Genomic DNA, 24,386 nt, shown 5'->3' on the forward strand with positions numbered 1-24,386 from the left:
AATGATGCTGGTAACCGTGGAGTGCAGGCTTGATGGGCCCAGAAACTGCATAGGGCGCATTTCACCCAAACCTTCTTTGGCTATGAGTTGTTAAATTGCTCCATGCAAACCACTTTATTTAAAACACTGGCAGAGACACCTCTGTCAGTGTTCCTTTCCTACGCTATTCTTTAAAAACATCAAAATCAAGAACATTCTTAGTAATATTCTTAGTATGTAAGGGGATGTAACATGTTTTAAATAAGTGTTACAACCCACCCCACCCCTGTCAGCCAATGCATCACATATTGCCTAAGAAACTATTCATCTAATAAAAGTAAAAAAATGTATCTGCAATTTAGTTGGCTACACATTTTTACTTTTTTACCTCAAAATCATTTTTTTTTCTATATATATTCTGCATGTCCCTGTTTCCACCCTGTTTACTTTGACTAATAAATGATCAGTATAGGCCTATAGGCTAAATTGACTTATAGTGCATTTGCAGTAAAACGAAAAACCTAGTTGTAATTGTAAACTAGTTTTGTACTCAAAGTTTACTACTGTTACACTAAAAAGTGGGCCAATTTAGTCCCAAGTAGTATTGAAACAGTACACTTACATGTATACTAGTACATTCATATTAGAATACAGTACTTAAAAATTGAACTTGAAGTATTAGTAGTGTTGAAGTGTTATAAGTAGGCCTATTTATTCACAGTTGTTCAGTCTGATGGCTTTCGTGATCAACCTTTTTGTTCATTCAAATGAGGTAAATCAGGAAAATCATTATTATTATTTTTTCATATTCATCAACCCATTCTCTTTGAGACCATAGGCATTTTTAAAATGTACTCTTTCCTCTATTCCTATGTGAATTTTGTAGAAAGAAAAAGTTCTTATGCAATTCATTTTTTTATTTTTTATAAACTGATGACTGTGAAGCATTGCATAAACTCAAATGACTTAAACGCTGTCACTTTTAAATTTGCACACTTATTACAGAGCTAAACTAGCAAATAATCTGTTTAATTAAAATGAAATATGATGGGATGTTTAAATTAAATAAACAGCTGGCTATTCTACAAACAATATCAATCTTTTTTTTGTGTTAATATAGCATTTAATTGTTGAAAAGGATAAAAAAAACACCACCTTGAGAGGTAGTTTTTATTTTATTTTATTCCAAAGAGCATCACAAGGCATTCACACATACAGCCGTTCACACACAAACACCTTCAATAAATGTTTCAAACACAAATGTACATTTATCTTCATCATATATAAATTATAAAAATAGAAACTTAGAATACAACATATCTGTACATCAATTAACATATTTATTTATTCAGAATAAACAAACAAAGAGCATGTAACACTAACTGATGTTTTTTTTAGTTTTTTTTTTTAATGAATATTAACATAAAACCATTGCGGACAAGTCTAACTACAGCATATTTATTACGGGTCATTAAGAGGGTGAAGGCTTGTTAAACTATCACCTTAAACTCAAGAGAAGATGAGGATTTTGTGAAAGAGAAATTTATGGGGTTAAATGTACCTGTTTTTATTATTTTATTGAGCGCTGACAAAGAGATCTATTCAGAAGACAAGATATATTGTACATAATCCAGAGTGTTACCTTCACTTTGCTTGACATAATGTTACAAATATTTGTTTTACAAAGATTTACAAAATAAATAAATGGAGAACGTATAATGTAGATCCAAGTTATTCTACTGGAAAATGGCAGGATATGGCATTTAAATGTGGTCCAACATTTAAGATGGCAGAGGGACTAAACCCCCTCTAGTGGTGAAAAGAGAGAATAAAAACACGTTTAAAAGACCTTTCTCACATTTTCTTTTATATTCACAGATATTTACACACTCCTGCAACAGGTATCATTAATTATGGCTACATTTATTGAACACTCTTTGTACTAGGAGTGCTTTAGGTAACGCCGTAGCCCCTGATCATATTCTGTAGCTTTGTATTCATGGCTACTTTGTCTCATGCACTTTAGTGGGGATAAATATACCTTCAAACGGCACATTCTCTGTCCTTAAAGGGAAACTCAAAACAATCAAACATTTCCTTCACACTTCATTTCCGTTTTGACAATTTCATGCTAAACGATTTAAAGCGACATCATCACCATCGTCTTGTGGTCCTTCGTCTGTGCAGATTATTATGAACAGAACATGCTACATCTGGTCCCTATACGGATGGCAGTGGTTTGACACCACAGAACATGTGGTTGGTTTACTTTGTAGTGGACAAATAAAGTCCAATTCTCACCATCTGCTCTCAGTTCACAGGTTCGACATGCTCTCTCCTATGAGAGAAGATTGCTAAATAGCCTTGTTACTCATTTTCTCTCTCCATTAAGACTTGGGCACTATTAGGTCAGGACCAGATCAAGGTCCCATGAGGGCACACTCTCTTTGGTGGTCCATTTTAGACATTATTTCCATATATCCTTCACCAAGGGGCCCATGGAATCAGCTCGTACTGAATGCTCCGAGGGCCCCTTTGTGCCCCTTTCCCTGGCAAAGACCCTATAATCCAGCCATGCCATAGGCCACAGTACCTCTTTATCTATAAGGCATAAAGTTTCCAGTATCTCCATCATTCAGTCATTATTTGCTGCTGTGAAGCATCAGTCACAGAGCCCTTTTGGTGACAAATCAAATCATTTTACTTCAGTAACCGGCCCAGGATGAGTAGATTCTTCACGGCTTTGCACTGCTCTGGTCTGCTTTTGGACATTTGAATCCTTAAAGAGGAAACAGACCAAGCAACTACAGACTTACACACACACAGATGCAAAGTCCGTGTACTGTATGTCCGTGTGTGTGCGCATGGCTTTGAGGATGGTACACAAAAGTGCTATAAGAAACGCCCGCTCGTGGTTCCGCCCATGCGTCTGATCAAACACATGCAAAAACAGTAGGATAGACACAGATCTACACAGCATGTTATGTACACAGGACTGGATGGTGATGTAATGGAGTAGTAGAGGAGTCAGTCGTGTATGTGCTTCTTTGTGTAACTGCGCATTGTTGTTCGTATATTTGGAATGTGTATCAGTTTTTTTTTGATTGTCTGCTTTCCTCTTCTCCTCCAGCCCTCCGTCTGTGTTTGTGAGCCTTTCACAGAGTTTAGTTTCAAAGATCACATGTGTGCCGGTCATCATATCGAGCTTTCTTCGCACTTTGCCAGTGGTGCTCCTCTTAGGCAAGGGATTTTAGAAAACTCCTCCTCCATCTCACTAAGCACGTCCCCTAGTCCCTCCTCCTCTCCGTCTGGCCCCGCCCTTTCTCGGCCATCCAGCTCCTCTGCCAGGTTCACAGCTGACTCCTGTAGTTTCAGTCCACTTGTGTTGGTGTAAATATGCCTGCCGTTGTGCCCACCCGGGTGCATACTGTGTCCGTTCAGCGTCCCGTTCCTTTTCTCTGTTAACGGAACAGCCTCCGACAACAGACTGTCGCTGCATGGAGACTGCGGCGTGTCTGTTGAAGGAAGCAAGTCCCGCCCTTTTTCCAATGTGGACGATGAGTGCCCGCCCCCTCTCATGCCACCTTGCCGTTTGTAAATTAGAAACAACAGGATGACACCCAATACAAAACCTATGACGAAAAAAATGATGTGCGAGGCCAGGAAGTGTCGGCCACCCGCAATGGCTACGTTCCCCCCCATGCTGGGCTTTTCAAGGGTCAGTTGGTACACGGCTTTGCGACAGGGTGGCTGATCTCTGCCCACTTCATCACATAGGCACGTGTATGTGCCCAGGCTCTGCGCTGTGACCTGCACCTCCAGGTCATAGTTGTGGCGGCGGGTGTGACTGCCAGAGGGATTCTCCCAGCGGCAAGGACGAGGAGACACCTGCACACACGAAAGCAGGACGCGCAGACCCTCTTCCACACGCATTTCAATTACAGGTGGGGAACAAAGACCTATAGTTACAGAGAAAAAGTGGGACACAGATGATTAGGTCACAATTAGTTTTTATTGCCCCCCTTCCTCTCTATCTCTCTCTATATATATATATTTTCACCAAGGCTGCATTTATCTGATCAAAAATACAATAAAAACTATAAAAATTGTGAAATATTATTACAATTTAAAATAACTGTTTTCTATTTAAAAAATTTAATTTATTTCTGCCATGGCAAAGCTATTACCAGCCATTATTCAGTGTATATATATATTGAATCCAATATTACATTTTCATTCCAATTCTATTTAATTGGTTCAAAACTTTTCACAATCATTAATGTCATTCAATAATAATAATAATAATAGTAATTCAATATAATTTCAAAGCAACAAAAGGTAATGGTGTGGAGAATGTGGTGTATAGACTATACACAAATGCAAACTATTCTTTAAGAATGGAGAGATGAACATACATTAAATAAAACATTTCTTATAAAACTGTGTGTATATTTGGTTTGTATTTCTTAAAATACATTTTGCACATTTTTCTAGGAGTCATTTCTGCTTTTACTCCATTTAGCCTGCTCAAGTGTATTTACCGTACTGAAAAAGTATTTCTAGTTCATTTATACACACTGAGATGAAATTATTGTCTTTGTTGCCACAGTGACAGACAGTCAAACTTACCTTCACCTTTATTGCATTGCCTGACCAAATCTTCTGATTCTACCACTTCACCCGGCCTGAAACATAAATGTAACTATGTGACGAACAAGGGAGAAGGAAAACGAACAAAGAAAAAGCCAACTGCTTCTGTGTCTCCTCATATGTCTTTATGTGAATATGTGTTTGTGTGTGGCATACTTCGCCATAGCACAAGCTCCCTCTTTATTCCTCCATACGCAGCCAAGGCCTCGGGCACGTGCACACACCTCGCAGGTAGAGTATAGAGAACAACCCACTATGGGTACCTTCACCAGAGAGAGAGGAGAGCCCACCAGAGCCTCATCCTACAGCAGAGACACAGAGGGTCAATGCATTCACTCGTCTTTAAGTTAAAGATGCACTATTGTTTTATAGCACAAAAAACTACAATAAAACAATATAAAAACTGCATGTTATTACTTTGTATAGCAATATGTTATTCACTGGCTCCTGTGCAGAAAACAGGGCGACTTCTTCAATAAGAGTTGCATTTGGACCAACTACAGCGACTTTGTGTAGCTCTCCATGATCTATAAATACACACACATGTATATAAACCACACATTATTAAACTGAATCAAGCATTTCGATCCACACTCGGATGACAGTAAATTACTCAACTGTTTAATCTCTCTTACCTGTTCCAAGGTGCAAAACAGTGGCCGTTTGTTGCTTCGTGTCACTGGAGGGCGTTATTAAGGTAACGGCAAGTTTAGTGTATGTGATGCCATTTCTGATCATTAATGGTGCCGCCACCACACTGTTCTCCATGAGCGGGTGATCACGCGTGAACGTCAGCACTTTATCAGGCAGCTTCAGGGAGGACTCAAAGCCCTGCTCTTTCAGAGCACTATTCAAACACTGAGTGATCAAAGAAGAGAGGAAATGGATTATTAAAGATTTAAAGCCGACAGTAATGATACTGAGTGAAACATGACGCTAGCAAGGGGTTCATTATCCCTTGTGAACACAAATACTAATAATATATATAACTTGTATACTGCTAGTTACTTTGGATTAACCTGTTAAGTGTCACCCCCCCTTTTTTTAATAGACATGAAAATGCACATTTCGAACTTAAATGGTTGTAATTCAAGAATGCTTTGGAATATAGACGTAAGGTTGGTCTTGTTTTAAAGAAGACATTTGGCAGATTTTTGTAGAAGTTAAATAAATGAAGAAAGTGAAACAGAAAAAAAGTTATAGAAGTTTGAGTTTATGGAAATGTACAATGTAAAAAAATGAATTATTCATATTTTATATGAAATATATATTTTCAAAACTTAGGCTACTCTAAAACTGCAGAAAAATCAAAGCCAAAAATCTGAACAAGTTGTGTTTAAAATTTTAGATTGATATCTTAAAAAAATGAGCTTTCAGTAAGATTTTGTTTGGGCGCAGTACCAAACTTTTTCACTAGGTCACAACCAGACTCCATTACTGCCCATATAAGGGCACCTCCATTTCCATATTTGTTTTGAGTGATCTAAACCATTATTTCCACAATTTTCATAATTTATGAAGTAGACATCCTATTCAGAAGTAGAATGGGAAGTTTGGCATATTTTGATATGAATTCAACCTCTAAGAAACATTCAAAGAACACGTATGTGCATTATAGCTCGCTGCCACACCACACATGGTGAATTTATTCTTTTTTTCTTTATATTTAAAAAAAATTCAGACCTTTTTTTCTAAAATAATTGAAAGGATGCTATCTTTTGAACTCTTGGCATGAAAACAAACTGAGGTTTCTACCATTTTTTCATGATTTTTCATGTTTATTGCTATTTCAAAATAAAGGTCTGAACACGCCTTAGGAGTATGAAAATATTCTTGTTGCAAATTGATAAATTACGTCTCCTCTGTAATTTATTTTGAAAATCAGTCACCAAATATGGAAACTAGAGATTGTAAGCTTTCAAATGATATTACTTAAATTACTAATTATTACAAGTCAATATTACTTAACGTTTTTACTAAGATATTATTTGTTTTAAAAATATAATGGCAAACGTCCCACCTGTGGGACGGTGACGTGTCTACCAAATACATAAACATAAAGGCTGGAATACACTACACAACTTGAAAATCTGTACAGATTTTAAAACACTAGATATCATACACTTGCTGACTTTGTAATTGGTTACAGAGAAAAATGGCATCATACACTAAAATACTGAGGATCACATTCTATCCCACTATCAAATCATTCCAAACACATCAAACTCACACAGAAACATGCGCCTCCTTGCTAGGAGACGCATGACAGATTAAAAAAAAACATGGATGTATAGTACAGGAACTGACTGCAGCAGTTGTTGAAGAAACTGCTCAAACAAAACTAATCAAGCTAAACGCATGTGGATGCGTCTTGGGTTGGTACAGTATATGTGGTCACACATAAATATGGCCTTTACAGATTGCAACGGGAACGGTAAGTGGCTTTATAGTAGGTTAGGTGTGTCATATACTACAATATGTGTTCTAAAATTGGCTTAAAATATCAAACATAGATGAAGTCTGAGGCCGTGCCCATTATACACTACATACACTACATTATACACTACACTACTTCGGCTGCCCAAAATCTGCAGACTGGTTATGACTTTCAGCAACTATCACGGACTCCTCCAGGCTGCAAATCAGGGCAAAAATCTGAGCAAAAATCATATAGTTTATTCCAGCCTTACAATGTATAGATTACATGTATTTTTGTATTATAATATAGCATAGCATTGTTTTGCATTGTATTGTATTATATGTATATATTGCACAATATTACATAGTATGGTACTGTACTGTATAAGACTGCATTATATAGTATAGAATAGCACAGTACAGTATAGACTAGTATTGTACTGTATTTCATAGAGTAGAATGGCTTAGTAATGTATATAATGTATCATATAATGTTTTATTATGTGATAAAGAATAGCATATAGTATAGTACTGCATTGTACTATATGTATTGTATCATCTAATGAATTTAAATTGAATGATTGTACAATACAGTATTGTATTCCTCTTATATTGCAACATGGATGTATTTTTCATTTTTCTTTGAATGTGCGAGACTTTTGATTCATTAGCCGCTAAAGGTAAATAACTACAAGAATTACAAAGTGGTAAATGGTAAAGCTATCTGCGCTACAAACCACCATGTTTATAATTACAACACATTAAAAGAATATGGTAAGAAACACCAGTCCGCAATATCAAGCAGCATAACAAAGCGTTTTTGTACAGCTAAAAATAACTGGAAGCGAATGACACCGGAAGCCGAACATTCAATTTACAAATGACCAAGCACACTCTTACATTAAAAATAAGGTGGGAAGAGAAGAGTAGTATTGTTCTCTATGTTTCGTATAATAAAACAACGCAATTTACTGTATGTATTGTATAAAACAGCATAGTACAGTACTGTACTTTATGTATTGTACAATATTATATTCTATATAGAATAGACTAGTAAAGATCGCAGCCTAAAGCGTCATTTGCTAACACGGCTCTTGAGGCCAGGGGAGTGAGGTTTACTTGCACGGCTCTTATTAGCTCTTACTACTAGCATATGTTACATGTATGTACTGTGAATAAAATAACACAGTATGATATAGTACCACCCAGGCCCGCCGACAGGGGGGGACAAACGGGTCTGTTGTCCCGGGCCCAGGGTAGGGAGGGGGGCCCAGAACTGGGCCCTCATTAAATTATGGAATAATTGTTAAAAAAATAAAATAAAATAGGCATATTTGTGGAAAAAATATCTAATATTTGAGTTACATAAAAGCTTTTTATTTGTTTTCTTCCCAATTGTCCTTGAAATAGTGGTCAAGAACCCCCCCACCCCCAAAACAAAAATGGTTTGGCCAGTGATCAAAATATGATGTTGTCATTTGATTTGAAGTTCAGTAGGCTAACGTTGCGCTAAAAATGTCCGGACAGCACAAGTCCGGTTATCAGAAAAGTAAAGAAAAGAAAAGAGAAGAAGAAAATAGAGAAAATAGGGCTGCTGATGTGGTGGCTGTAAATCCACTTGTTGATAAGAAAGGAGGAAAGAGCCACATATGGAATATTTTGGATATTAGCTCATAATAGCGACGCGGCGCGCTCGTTTTTACAGGCGCGCCTAAGTTCATTGTTGCATAGCAACGACAGACGCCAAGGGAGAGCAAACGCTTGTGGAAAGGAGAAAGCGGTGCAAACTGCGCTCTCCATGATGATGAGGAAGTATTAGCAAAGAATTCATTGATTTCTAGCCCTTGCATTAGCTTTACTACTTTACTAGATGAGAAATAAAAAGCCGGCTGAAATGCGTCACTGTCATCATCGGTGAACAGATAATGGGTCAGATCCGAGTCTATTTTTGCTGCGCTGCTCATGCTTAATTAAAAGTGAAAGCACACTTTTGATGGACAAAAAATAAATATGATTTCACACAAAAAGTGCCCAAAATGCACAGATTTTGCATGTCTAGTGTGTTTTAACAAGAACTGCAGTAGGCTATGTCAGAAAAGAAAATGAAGACATTTATAGAAAATGTACCCATTTAAACGTGTTTTTATTATTCAGTTTGGGTAAAAGTATATGGTGTTTTATAAAAATAAAAAAAAATTGTGGGGGGGGGGGGGCATCTAAGATTATCTTGTCCCGGGCCCAGGCAAGACTGTCAGCTGGCCTGGTACCACATGTATCGTATAATATCATATCATATGGTATGGTAGTAAGGGTGCAGTTGTATACCTGTCCAGGTCGTGGTGTTGGAATGGGCTCTGGGTTAATCCAGTTCTCACAGCTCTTCTTCAGCTCTTTAAAGGGTCCGTTCATCACCTTAGTGATCTCCTCCAGACTGTACACACACACGGCTGACAGCTCCTCTCTTTCCCTACACAACAGGACACACACAAGATCAATAGAGAAATGAAAAGCAAAGAAAGGAAATGATTCTGAAGAGATGAGATCAGCTCAGAAGTACAGGTCGGAGGGGAAACAGATGAAAGTACCACTGTGAGGTGAATATGCCATAGAAGTGTGTGCTGCTGGGGTCTCCAGGCTGGTGCTGTACAGTAAACACATCAGTCAGAACGTTAAATCGCTGTCCACTTGCTCGATCTTCACACACCAGCTGAGCCTTCAGAAACGTCGTCCACCGCCTCTGCAGAGTCTTCATACCACCTACATCAGACTAGAAAACAGAGCGAGAGACCAAAATAGATCAGGTGTGATATAAAATGGGTGATGAAACACAGACAGATGGCAAAGAATAGAGGAACTTTATGACTGAAGAAATATGAACTCAAGTGGAACAGTACAATTACGTAACATATCAACTGAGAGCAGAACTACTGTACAACATCCCTCTGAGACATCGCAAGCAAAGCCAGAAAAAGACTAGAGAGACAAGAAACACACTAGGTCTAGTTCCTACCTTACAGACCCTGGCAACTCTGGGCACTTTGACTTTGGTGTAGAGGTCATACTCTTTAGCCACCTCAGTGAAGAAGAAGTAAATTTTGTCGTCTTCACCAGAAGGATTGTTCTTCTCATCCTCTTGGATGAAGGCAGAACTGACAAACTCTGGATCTGAGTTCAGAAACAAGCAGGAGTCAAGAAGACTGTAGTTACAGTATAAACAATCTGGGTCAATCAACAAAATGTTGGCTTTAATGTGTAAATGCTTGTCTCTGGAATGATGGATGGATGGATGGATGGATGAGTGTCTTACCACTAAGCCAGTTGATTGATTGCTCAGTCCGGATGCGTTCCTGCTCGATGCCCGTTGCCCTGGAAATGTCATACATTGTGCCAAGGAAGTTACTTGTGGCGGCAGTGTAAAGGATCCCTCCTGAAAGAGAGAGAGAGAGAGCAGAAGGTGAAGAGCAAAACATTTTTTTAAAAGGCATTTTATTTATGTTTTTATTTCTTTTCTTTTTCATGAAGTAAAACTGCTTAATAAATACACTAAATAATGTCTTGATGATGATTAAAATATCCAGAAAGGTTTCTGCGAGGTTTAAGTTTAGGGTAGAGAAAGCATCATCACATCCTCAATTGGAGAATATATTCATAAGAATATTTATAAGTTTTAATTTAGGGTTAGGGTTTGGGTTCGCATATATAATTAGCTTTACAGTGTACAAAACAATAGACGTCTAGCGTATTATCCCCTCATTTAGATATAGTAAACGTGTGTTTCATACCTGCCATGACAGCGGTGTAATGCTGGCTGGGCTCAAAGGGGCATTTCCCCTTCCCGGTCTCCAACATCATGCTACCATCATCATGTTTCTCCAGAGAAAATGAAGAGATGTTCTAAATGATGCAAGGAACACAGACAAATGTAATAATTGTCTGTCCTTAAATTTAAAAGAAATGAGCAAAAATGGGATGAAGAAAGGAGTAATAGAGAGAGAAGAGAACACAGGTACACACTTATGGTTATATACCACAGGTTGAAAGCTGTCAATCATTCTAGGGTAAAAGGTTTATTGAAGGTCATCTGCCACAATCCGTACACACAGCATATCTATACCCGCCATATTTTGCACGTGTTGACGTTTCATCAACTGACACATTTCTATTTAACTGTCCTATGAAATAGATTGAGGATACTTGAGTCAGTGTAGTTGTGGAAACATGCACACTTACAATAAAACCACACTGGGGATCAAAGGCGAAGGTCCCGCAGGCATATATGCGTCCATCTTCCAAAAACTCCAGCAGGCGGACGTAGTTCTTGCAGTCATCCTGTGAGGGGCAGCAGAGTAAAACATGACATTGTGAGACATAACATTCTCATAACATTCTCTGTTTTTTTGTTATATTACTAACACTACTGTTCAAAAGTTTGAGGTCAGTACATTTTTGGGGATACTTTTATTCAGCAAGGAAGCATTAATTTGATCAAAACTGACAGTAAAGACATTTATAAGGTTACAAAAGATTCCTATTGGAAATAAATTCAATACTTTTGAACTCTATTCATCAAAGCACAAATGTTTTCAACATTGATAATAATAAGGAAAATGTTTCTTGAGCACCAAATAATCATAATAGAACGGCTTTTAAAGGCTCGTGTGACTGGATTAATGACTGCATAATATATACACTACCGTTCAAAAGTTTGGGGTCAGTGAGAATTTTATTTGAATTTTTTGGAGGAAAGAAATCAATACTTTTATTTATCAAGGAATAATTAATTTGATCGAAAGTGACAGTAAAGACATTTATAATGTTACAAAAGTCTTTTGAACTTCCTATTCATCAAATCCTCATATTATACTGATTTGTGAAGGATCATTTGACACTGAAGACACTGACACTGGTGATGCTGAAAATTCAGCTTTGATCACAGGAATAAATTACACTTTACTATATATTCACACAGAAAACAGCTGATTTACACTGGAATAATATTTAATACTATAACTGATTTTTGTTGTATTTTTAATCAAATAAGCGCAGCCATTGTTAGCAGAAGAGAATTATTTTAAAAGTATTTAAAATCGTACCGACCCCAAACTTTTGAACGGTAGTGTATATATATATAGATAAGCTTTTAGGTTTTATGTAAAAAATATACCAAGACCAATTTAAAAATGTAAAGCTAATTAATTGAGATTTAACTACCAATTACAGTCAAAGCACAAGGTCACTTGCAGCTTTCATTTTAATCACCTATTTGATTATTTAATGGTCTGTTATTATTATTATTCTAAAGTAGTGTTATAAATGTATCTTTTTCAAAGATTACAAACAATATTCTGGACCATTTCCAAAAATTCATGTGTCTAAGTAAGAGCACTGATGCACATAGTTGTGAATGTGTCAAGGTCGACTTTGAAACTGTCGCTGAGCAAAACAAGAGAGTTTCTGTATCAATAATAGTGATTGGTAACCTGAACCCCACTGGGCTGTATCTGAGACCCCCAGACGTTTTCTACAGTGAGACCTCCCCCATCTTCTATCATTTAAAGGGCACAGTTACTCGGTAATGATTGACATTTCACAGTAGGACAATTTATAAAGCACACATGAGGTTTTCTTGCACAGATGCATCCTGAACCTATACACCAGGCTGAAATTTTAATGAAAACCAGTTGGCTTGACTCGAAAAGTTTCCATTTCAGGACTAGACAGACCATTAAGTACATCAATAAAGATTAATGAGAGACCATTCTGTATCGATTCGAGTTTTCCATGTGTTGTAATCAAAGTGAATGTTTTCGAGAAAAAAATATTCAAATGTATTGTATATTGTATTCAAATGACCAGTCGCAGGTCTGCAGGGTCCTTATGCTCACTCTTTCAGATCTTCCTATTCCGTTTCCTCTCTTTCTCCATTCTATCATGACATACCTTTTGTTTGCCTAATCACACCCTTTCTGACCCTCCCCCACTGGGGCCTCAGCCCACTTGTCAATCATCCACAGGCCCCTCCTCCCCCCGACATCACAGCACTGAATGCTAACCACAAATAAGTGAGCTCATTAGCTCTCTCTCACACTCACTTGCTCCATGTGCCGCCCTAAGCTGAGAGAAAGACAGAGAGAATGACATGCACACAGGGAACCCTACTAAAGCCTGAACTATTGTTTTTATTAACAAGGTTTAAACATGAAAAAATGAATATTACTTTAGGAAAACAGATTTAAAATTATGTTCAGTACTCAAATAAGACTCGCTTTCTCTTGCTAACCCCTCTGTTTTTGGATACTTTTACTCATAGAACAAACGAATCAAAATGCTGACTGTTAATTTGTGCATTTATACAGTGGCATCCGTAACTGAGAATATTTGCCTTTGTGTGATGGTGTCAGGGAAAGTTTTATGACTGCCATATCGGTCGGTTAAAACAAAGCAAAAGTGTTGAGGGCACCCTTAAGAATATTCTTTAAAAAATAAACAAAGCAGGCAAATGATGGATTTTGGAATTAGGAGCTCTCCAACCCTTTCACAAGATTCAGATTTTTTGTTTGCTTGCTATTGAGCTCTTTACATCCCCCCCACTTAAAAAACACACACACACACACACACACACACACACACACACAAGGCTACATCATATGGGTTTACCTCGGTTTTCCCCTTAGCAACACAAGATTTCCTCCTGTCTTCTGGAACACTCCATTCAATCTACATAGATATTGAGAGAGAGAGAGAGAGAGAGAGAGAGAGAGAGAGAGAGAGAGAGAGAGAGAGAGAGAGAGAGAGAGAGAGAGAGAGAGAGAGAGAGAGAGAGAGAGAGAGAGAGAGAGAGAGAAAGAGAGAGAAAGAGAGAGAGAAAGAGAGAGAGAAAGAGAGAGAGAAAGAGAGAGAGAAAGAGAGAGAGATCAGTACTTCAGATTCTTCCCTGGTTAAAATGAAACTATGTCAGCCATGAATATGCAAACCATGTTCGGCCTGTGAAATGCAGAGGCTTATAACACAAGAGATTGGGAATTCAGTACCTGTAAATGTTATTTACTTGTTTAGCCATCACACATATTAACACATTTAGTCAGAATCCGAAATGTATAACATTTGTGGTCATTTACACAAAAGGAACAGTTCTCACAAAAAGAAAATAATTTGAGTAAACCTGTTGTGACATATTTTCCAAGATGTAAACTGACATCATATAAAAAATATTTTTTTTAAATTTTGTGTTGAACAACGGGGGACATTCAAGTAAAAAAAGTTGAAGTGAAGTCACATTAGACTTTTCATGGCCGATTCCAGATCGTGTGGATTCCTATCAATATAACTGGATTTCACCTGTAAACCTTGCTGAACAAAGATAAATATGAACACACCTACAGTTAAACAATTGTCACTTCTAGAGTTTGTCAGACTATGTCCGTATTGGACTGTATGTTTTCCTGCTCTTTACACAAACGCATAACAAATATGAAAAAATAAATCCTGAAAATATGAAATATTGAAATTATATATAAATTAAAGAGATAATGAAGTGATGTGAGATACATGAAACTAGCACAGTGTAGACACTGGTTATCAGAGACAACAGTCAAATACACCAATTCTATTATGAGAAATATCATCATTATACAAAAAGACAAGAACCCAGAATGCTGTATTCCAGAGAACCATGTAAGAATTTTGTATATTGAGCTTCTACACAATGCTATTTTTACATCTCTCACAGCACTCTGTGGTCTTTCTACTCACATAATCAAATAATTTCAGACCAAATCAATATTTCATGTTCATTTAATTATGTATTTATTTGGCAAATTACACCCCTTTATGATACAGGACCTGACCACCTTGTCTGGGTTGATTCAGTGAATTATTTCGTTTTTATTTCACTGCCCTTTACATAGAAATGAGGCTAAAATCAATTTGTGTTTGTTCTCAATAAGCTGAAACTATTTTAAAGAGAAATTTAAACCACAAAAATCTAAAAACTCTTTGCCTAGGGACAAGATCATTGCTTTTTAGCACAGGAAAAGAGTTATCATGATTTCAGTGCTATGATCTCACCACAGTAGCTCTCCTTAATCTTATAGGCCTATCTAATATTACATGACACTTAAGTGAGTAATTTTGCTTCCAGACAGTGAACAGTGCAGATGGAGGTATGGTGCAAGCATGTCCTGGGCTCGAACACATTCTGTGTGCTCGAGGGTAAACGGACGTGAAGCTACATTACAGTGTGTGATGAATTTTGACTCTGATGACAGGAGACAGAGAGAGGTGACTGCTGGGGGAAATGGGAGTGCCGTCGCGGAGGGATAATTTGGTTAGAGAGCTGCACTAGCGACCAGGGATGAGATCATCTAATTTAGCTTGATGAAAAGCGGTGTATTGAATCCTGTTGGGCTGTCTGTTATGATGATTATATGCGAGTATGTCGGTGGCCAGTTGGATATTGTTATTTGGCACAAAGCATTTTATGTAATGATTTAACTTAATATTCCACTTCAAATAAATGTCTTTTTATTAGAATTAAACAAACACAGCCATCTCTCTTATCATCTACAATTAGCATAAATGGTAACACTTGACAATAAGGTTAAATTTGTAAACATTACGCTACATGTTATACATTCGCTATCATGAGCTATCAACAGTAAATATACTGCAGAATGCGACTCCAATCTTCCATACTCCAGTCCTTATATTCTTTGGCAAATGCAAGGTGTTTATATTATATATATTTTATATATATATATATATATATATATATATATATATATATATATATATATATATATATATATATATATATTCGTGTCCATATATATATATACACTCTAAAAAATGCTGGGTTGTTTCAACCCATGTTTGGGTCAAATATGGACACGTTTTTTTAAACCCAATGGTTGGGGTTGGCCATATTTGACCCAAACATGGGTTGAAACAACCCAGCATTTTTTAGAGTGTATAATCAACTTGCATTTGACAAAGAATATAAGGACTAGAGTATGGAAGATTGGAGCCGCATTCTGCAGTCCAACAAGTGAAAATGTAACAACCTAGCATTGGATGGTGTCAGGTATGTTCGAAGATATTAAGATATTATTTTAAAATATAAGAAGATATTTTATAAAGACAGTCCACTCCGTGTATACAGACAGGAGCCATCTTTGGAAAACAGTCTCGACTAGTCAAACCACGAACGACGTGCTAAGTGAGCTGAACTGTATGAAGTTCAGTGAACTTCTGAACTGTATGAATGGCGTTCGTGGTTTGACTAGTTGAGACTGTTTTCCAAAGATGGCTCCTGTCTGCATACACGAAGTGGACTGTCTTTATAACATATCTTCTTATTAAACGGTCTGTACACTTACAAAGTTCTCAATGCTTCGTTTTGCATGTAGGGACCCTCATTATGTTACTGTGTTAGTGTGGGGCTATTTTGAGCCTTGTTAGTGGTATTAAGTAGCGATTTCTTTTTACTTATTAAATGCCCGCATTACTAGCGTTATACGCTAAACAGTTTTTAGAGATAAAACTCTTTACATTCGATTATCATGAAAATAAATCTCAGAGAACGGTCGACTAGGTACCCATGTTTTATTAGACCAAAGGTTCATTTTGCGCCGGAGTTCTCCTTTAAGTAGGACTGCAAAGACGTTAAGCATGACACATGCACAAAAGTTTAGTGAGTCAATATATTGTGCAAATATCCCCTCCGGACTAATTAAGATTAGTATATGTAAATTAACCGTATATACAGAAAATGTATTTATATGTAAGGTGTTCTGCAGGGATTATGTACTTTTTATAGGTCAACCTGGAAGTTGGCATCCCTTTGGTTTCCTCGATAAAAAGCCCACAGACTTTTTCTGTTGGCTTTTGCATTATTATCAAGCTGTGACATTCACTGCAAGAGAAAAGAGAGCTCACCAACTTCCTCTTTGATAGGTTAGCAGTATCCACGGCAATGATTGCATCACGCGCACCAAGGTAGAGCATCCCAGACGCACGGTCCAACAGGAAGGTGCTGAAGTTATATGTGCTCCTTAATTCAACGGAACCCAGCTTAGAAATGTCTACTGGGGGGAAAAAGAGAAGCATGGATTAAATATCAAAAGAATTATCACAGCAAGTTCCAGTAAATTAATTCATATAAGTCACACATATTAAAAATAAAAATAGACACTTTCTTCCTTGCATTCATGCACACACAGATTCATATAATGATATTTGCCACATCCTATACACTAGCCCATCCACAAACCTACTGATATGATCAAATTTAAAGCTAAATATGATTTCATCTCAAATAGTAAAGACACCTGAAGAAAAGTCAAGAAAAGTCTGTGAAGATATTTTCTTTCTTTTCAAGAATACACCTTTACATATACACACATATGAATGTCTGTTTAGCATCGGCGAGGATGAGTAATTCTGTTCAGATATGTATATTAGCATGTGGGTTGAGGCTCTGAAATTTTAATGCTGTTTAAGATGTGCTATATCTGATGCCCTGGGCAAATTTAATACAGCATATGCACTGCACTGCATTTAATCTGTTCCTCTTTATTTAAAATGTGAAGCACTCATTTTCTCCATTACCCTAATCATAACCAAGTGTGTATTTAAGAGATTAAAGAAATATATATAGACACAGCGAAAGAAAGAGGACAGCAGAGAAAAGTCCCGGAAAGTGGACAGATCACACTCATCTTGTAGTGTGATATTGTTAGAGGGACGATTTACAGTAAGTGACACTCTGTTCGAGTTTGTTCTTGCCATGAAACCAACAGAAATGTTATGTATTAAATGAACGCTCATTTCTTGAGCAGTTCAGACTGTTAGTATCCTGTGTCCCATCTGTTTAATGTCCGAACTCATGAGACGTCATTAAACACAGATTTGATGTGAAACAGAAAGGCTGTCTGTGATCGGCGACCTGGTATGTGTTTGCTTTTATATTTGTGCTTGTTTGTACTGACTGCAGCCATTGGCTCTAGATCTGAGCACATGTTATTAGTTTAATCACTTGTAATCGCTCTTCTACCACTCTCATCTCAGTCAATCATCCTCCATTTCTTCTTCTTCTTTTATTTGCATACATATTCTTTGTAGTTCTGGCCTGAAATAATTGGACAAAATTCTATCCCACACTAAAAACAATTCCTATGTATTAAGACCTTTTCAAACCAAGACTGAATGAATAAGAATGAATGGAATATTACATAAGAATGAATGGAATATTATCCACGTATAGGCCATCATTGAGACTGATTATTTTTACGAAGAGGTGTTGTAATCTTTTTTTCATTGGCCAAACAATAAGATCAATAAGCAAACAATAAGAATGTTTTGGTCATGTGCCCGAAGATGCTGCTGTTACATAATATACATGCTGTGAAATGGTTGTTCAGGTTTTCTGAATGTTTGCTTTAGCATTAGTTGGTTGATTACTGGCATTTCTCTTGAAATTCTAGGCTTCTAACAGGATATCATTTTCCCCATCATATCAAACAAGCACACGCGTCTATCTTCTTAAGAGGTGATGAACAGCCTTTAATACAGCAAGATAATCACCTCCTTCTAAAGCTAATATCTGACAGCTGTCAAGCCAAACATGTCCAGATATAATACCTCACTAATACACGATAGTACACCAGCATGTGCTTTGTTTAACTGCACCACTTTACCTAACAACACCTTACATTGCACATATGAGACTGACAATAACAAGCAACCATTTTTGTATGAAATGTACAGTAAAACCCTATATTTGTAAGAACCTCTGCAGACACAAATGCAAAAGGTTATGCAATGACGTAGGAAGAATTCCTCCGCGTTTTACTTTGTAGTCAGTCACCAAACCTGCTCTTCAACTTCAAAGTGTTCAGACTAACATACACACAGTTTGACAGGTGTATGATTGTTGTGTTTGGTGGTTGATAGCCAGAGAAAAACTGCTGTAATATTCAAGGAAGAATTGCTCATGCGAACCTGTTGAAATGCAAACAAAACAAAGATATATGGACATTTTCTCGCACATAATGGATTGTTCAGGGCATGATTGATTGGGCTGATTGGTTCTAGCTTACAGTTTTTCTAAATCCATTTGACACATTTCTCCAAACTTATGTCGCTGCTCTCAAAACAGTTAACACAGTGATCTAAACACTTTGTAATTGTCCTAAACAGATTATGTGTTTCATTCATTTTTTTTTTTTTTTTTTTACAAATTACAAAATCACATCCATAATTTTCTCAAAACATTAAGCACAAAATTCTCAAATGTTTTCACAATAGTTCATACAGCCAACCAAAAACTTTACTTGATTAGGAAAAGACAACTGCAACTCTATGCATTAATGATAAACATGTATTTTAAATCAAGTATTTATGTATCTACAGTTTAATATGTTTTTATTTTTTATTTACAGAGAACACACACTTGTAGTTTTGATGTCAGTATCTAATTTTGCTAAATGCATTATTAGAGTAAAATGCTGTATTAAAATGTGTAGTTATGTACACATTATGTAGTAAAATTGAACTGTTTGGCCAAAATAAGAGTGTTTATTTTGCAGTGTTAATTCGTTTGAGAACAGCTTCATTCATTTGGAGAAATGTGTCAAATCGATTGAGGAAAAACTGTAATTACACTATACAACATAGTGCTAACATGCTATAATGTGCTAAAATACACAATATAGTAACAATGATCTGAAACATATCTTGCTGTGTATGCATAACCCCATGCAGCACCCATAGATGCTGATTATTACTCTGCCAAAGTTGCCAGTGACTGTAACTTTAGTCAACTTATTGCTAAAATAATGTGTATAGAACAAGAACAGTAAATCTAAATGGAATAAAACAAACCAATTCGAGACAATTCCAAGCGGTGGCACCAAAAATATGCGTTTAAAATGGTTATGGCTATAAAAGCTGATTTGAAAAAACAAGTTTAAATATATGTACACATGACTGCACATCAAAAGAATTAAGAATATATTTATTTTGATAATGAAAATACTAATAACAGCAGTAATTATTATAATAATTATCATTATTGTTGTATTATTATTGCTTTCAATAATAATAATAATACTTGTAGCACCAGCAGTAGTATTAATTTTATTATAATTTAACAATAAAATAATTAAAAATTGATATTTATTGTTATTACAATGATCACAATAAACATATTGATCACTCATTTTTATAATAATAATAATAATAATATATATTATACATGTAATAACATAGATAAATAAAAAGACCTGCTTTTATTAAGTAATAATTTCAATATTCTTCTCATTGTCTCTTTTTCCATCCAACTCTCTTTCAATCTGTGCCTCATAACCTGCCAAAAACAAACTCCACCCTCTTCCATCCTTTCTAGCCGTCATTCCCAATGAATGACACAGAGAAGCGGAAAGCAAATGATGGAGGCAGTAGATGGAAACAGACAAAGACACTTGCTTCAGGCAAGGTCCTGCTAAATGTCATTGTGTCACACTCTATCCTCTCCCTCCAGGTCCCCCTGCTGCGCATACCGATGTGGTGTTGGTTCCTAGAGCTATAGACCATCTGCCCCCTATTCCCCCAAAACAAATGCCAATCAACAGTATGTCTGACCACTCATCTGTGAGGGAGTATGTGTGTGAGAGAGAATGACTGAGACAGACAGGTAAGACATATTTAGAAATGCTCAGCAGGAATGGATGCAAGAACAAATGTTCAAAATTCTCTTGCAGTCCAAAGGGAAGTTGAAATGGTAAAATACAGAGCAATGGATCTTGTCACTAAGGCTCCAGTGCTGCACTGTCATAGGCTGATACAGCAGCCAAAGCCAACCTCCAGTCATTAATCATTCATTCAGTCTCAGCACATTAATCATGAATGACAAACGAGAGCATAGGGGTAAAAAGAAGGGAGAAGAGTGCAAGAGTGAGTTTGGTGTGTTTGGTCTCTCCTCATAACGCTTTGTTAAAAAAAAAAAGAAATTGTCCTTTCCTGTCTTCTCATGCCCAAACTCCTAAAATCGTATTGATTGCCATCATTCCCTTTCCCTGTCATGCTGCACGGCCACACAGTGTGTTGAGTGGGCTGCATAAATGCTCTCTGATTGGCTCTGGCTGCTGAGGGATTTTGGGAATTGCCATTTTAGGAGGAGGGGGGTTCACTACTGCTGAATAATGTACTCTAAAACTGAATCTGTCAATCATAGAGAGAAACACTGAAAGGAAAGAGAGAGAACCTAAACAAATTAGCTCTGCAGTTTGTGGTGTTTAAAGCTCTCTGTTTTATGCACAAACATTGAATTTACATGAAATGGAAATAAAAATATTAAAACACTGAATTTTACAGATACATCTAAATACCGCAACCCAGGCAGGAAAAAGAGCCTCTACCTATTTATTTATTTTCAAAACTCCAAAATACATATCTAGGCTACTTTCAAATTGGTTTGTGAAGAAGTTGTTATCCTCTGCTTATTCACCAAGGTAAAATGAATACATAATCAGTGTAGGCTTTCTAATCAATGTAAATGATTATTTAAAAATTCCACATACGTATATGAATGAAACTAACCAGGAAAACCCCTTCATTGCTCATACAAACACATATTACTAACACTAAGTACACACTCATTCACCTGGTGTAATTTTCCGGTAGCCCTTCAACCTTGAATCATCCAAAATGACGATTCCTACTGTGGTTTCCCCAATGGGAATTTTCTGAAGCTCATCTGCTGTGTCAGGAGTAACAGAGAGAATAAAACGCTGAAGCCATTATTTATGATTTATTCCTCGTGATCGCTTCATGGTTACTGTTGAGACTGTAGATGCAGCTGACTTGATGAAATGATAAAGCAAAAGCAGCGTCAGGGAGAGGAAAAGAGATGGATTGAGAGAAAAGGGAGGGATACTTCTTGCTAAATGAATGCAATAAATTTTCTCTTGTGCATTTTTTTGTACACCATAAAAACTGGTGTGACTTATTGCAAAGGTGGGGACAGCACACCAGACTTGGCTCTAAATGATGTCACCGTGGGTAATGGCTCGCTATATAATTCTGATCTCATGTTCTGTTTAGTTTAGTTTCTGTCGTGTCTGCATGAGTTCTTGTTAGTTTCTCTGACTACACATTAGTTACATCAAGCTTTCTATATATTTCTCAATTCTGTGAGGCAAGTACATTATACGCTGAGTTTCGGTTCATTTATGAGACGAGAGTCCAGTTCACGTGCCGGCGCCTCGTGTCATGATGATCTATTTTCTACTATATTTACTTCTTATTTATTAAATCCAGGCAATTGGTTGATGAAACATTAATTAAAATTAAGAAACAATTAATAAAAAACGAAATTTAGGCTACTTTAAAGAAAGGCTTTGTGCTTTCTGAAGTCTCTGTGAAAGTTTTAAAGTCGCTTTCAGAGCGGTCATGTCCGTAACTGAGAACTGTCACGTCCGTAACATTGTTTTTTTCCTCATAAATGCGAACACGAAAAATAAAATATAAAAAAGAATATTTTATGTTCTATGGAGGCCGACCCTTCTTCATCCGGTTATTAGCCTACTTTTGTTTTGCGCAGTGTAATTCGTAGAATTATTAAAAAATATTTTGCCACCTAAAAGTTAAAGATTTGTTGTGTCATGTCACATGTGTATTTCGCTCATATTAAATATAAAACGCATGTGTAGACTGATATTTTTCTAATGTCTGGACTCCTTTATTAAGGGAGTATGGATATATAAACAGACGTTTCAGTATTAAATGCATTTTCTGATAATTTATATTTCAAGTTTTGACTGCATATGTCACGTCCATAACGCTGGAATTGCCCAATTTTAAAGAATTTATCCTCAACTAGTTTTTTGGTAGGTCTGCGTATTTTATTATGTTAACTTCAAATAATACTAGTAATTAAAAAATGTGGTATCCCTACGTCTTACACATCACACTCCACTGTTATGGTGGCAATTTCAGTATTTACTCACTAACATTGTTGTGGAAACACAATAAGAATGGAAACTAAGTAGTATCGTGCTACAGCGCACATTATATCAGCTGCAGTTCTGGCGCCTCAGTCCCAATACACTCAACGTACATTAATATCACATGTTAATGCAGCGGTAGAGTTACACTCACAGGACACTGCACTTATTCGCAATCACAAAAGTTAATTATTTGCTCGTGCTTTAAAGCTATGACTGTTAAACATTTCATTGGCGTTCTGTTCTAATGCACTTTTTTCTGAGCGTGTACTGAAGTGCGCGCGCACTGTCAAACAGCGCCAAACTGGATTTTTGTTGGGTCAGACCCATCTGATAGCGATGGGCCGGGGGCCGAGACCGAGAGAGCTACATGGAAAAAATATGCAACAAACAAGTCACTTTGACATTTTGCTGTTTTCATGAATACAAAAGTTGGGTGACCCTCCCCCTAGACTAAAAAAAGTTGAATGACCCTCCCCTCAACAAAGAATAAAAAGACATGACCCTCCCCTATTTTCCTCCAGTGGACCTTTCCATAAATACCGAACGGTCCCTTAGTTTCTCTGACTACACATTATCATTCGGTTCAGCTGTTCCTGTTTAGTTCCCTCTGTATATATACTTCCTGTTTTGTTTTGTCTCGTTTACGGAAAGTGGTTGTGTTTGCTAAATCTTCTTCAATCTCCTAAGTTTCTATATTGTGGATTTAATGAAGTCTGTTTTTGTCTGATACTCCTTTGTTGTGTGCTTTGTACACAGCCAATGGCGTTACAATTAGCTCATCCATTAAAATATTGAGACGGTGAAGAAAGCAATATTGCACCACACACTAGTCTAAATCTAAAATGGAAACAGATATTTAATATGGATGGATGGTTTGAAATAGAACAGATGCACATCAATCAAACATTAGAAACACTTCATCTGTCTCTTACTGAAAAAAAGCAAACATGTCAAGTTATCTCAGGTAATGGAGCATATAAAAAGTTTTGCTTTGAATTTGAGCTAGCTATAAGATATCATCTCTCATGCGTCATTACAAAGGGCCTTGTATTTGGTTACATCATTGATCATGGATTTCCTTAGACAACAATGATGCAACTGACACTGGGTCACAGGAAATACTTTGTATTCATTCACTCAAGTAACTAACAAACACACATATCATTATTTTCCTGAGGTTAAAAGGCAGATTATTCATACAGCTCAGGTTTAACAGTACGTCAAGAGTTTTTTTTTCATAGCACATCACGACAGAGTGTTAGGTTTATGTGACTAAATGCGTGTATCTGTGAACTTGCTTCTCTACTAGAGACTTTGAGTGTGATTGTTGTG

General features: G+C 36.8%; 1 protein-coding gene across 2 annotated transcripts in view; it reads right to left on the reverse strand.

The window, feature by feature from the left end:
- Window positions 1–2,912: 2,912 nt before the first annotated feature.
- Window positions 2,913–24,386, reverse strand: part of sema4f (sema domain, immunoglobulin domain (Ig), transmembrane domain (TM) and short cytoplasmic domain, (semaphorin) 4F) — a 72,175-nt gene continuing 50,701 nt past the window's right edge. The window contains exons 2-14 of one of the 2 annotated variants that reach the window (XM_056244392.1): window positions 16,984–17,129; window positions 13,705–13,764; window positions 11,278–11,376; window positions 10,830–10,941; window positions 10,355–10,474; window positions 10,058–10,212; window positions 9,633–9,814; window positions 9,373–9,514; window positions 5,265–5,487; window positions 5,047–5,156; window positions 4,786–4,931; window positions 4,609–4,664; window positions 2,913–3,938 (exon numbers count right to left, since the gene is read on the reverse strand). In XM_056244392.1, the coding sequence (XP_056100367.1) occupies window positions 3,175–3,938; window positions 4,609–4,664; window positions 4,786–4,931; window positions 5,047–5,156; window positions 5,265–5,487; window positions 9,373–9,514; window positions 9,633–9,814; window positions 10,058–10,212; window positions 10,355–10,474; window positions 10,830–10,941; window positions 11,278–11,376; window positions 13,705–13,764; window positions 16,984–17,129 (2,315 nt within the window). In that variant the 3' untranslated portion in view covers window positions 2,913–3,174. Of the gene's footprint in view, window positions 3,939–4,608; window positions 4,665–4,785; window positions 4,932–5,046; window positions 5,157–5,264; window positions 5,488–9,372; window positions 9,515–9,632; window positions 9,815–10,057; window positions 10,213–10,354; window positions 10,475–10,829; window positions 10,942–11,277; window positions 11,377–13,704; window positions 13,765–16,983; window positions 17,133–24,386 lie in introns of both variants that reach the window. The other variant, XM_056244391.1, reaches the window with a different exon arrangement.

Source organism: Rhinichthys klamathensis, unplaced genomic scaffold, assembly GCF_029890125.1.
Source record: "Rhinichthys klamathensis goyatoka isolate OS25496 unplaced genomic scaffold, OSU_Roscu_1.1 h1tg000973l_1, whole genome shotgun sequence".
In the NCBI taxonomy this organism is placed as follows: Eukaryota; Metazoa; Chordata; class Actinopteri; order Cypriniformes; family Leuciscidae; genus Rhinichthys; species Rhinichthys klamathensis.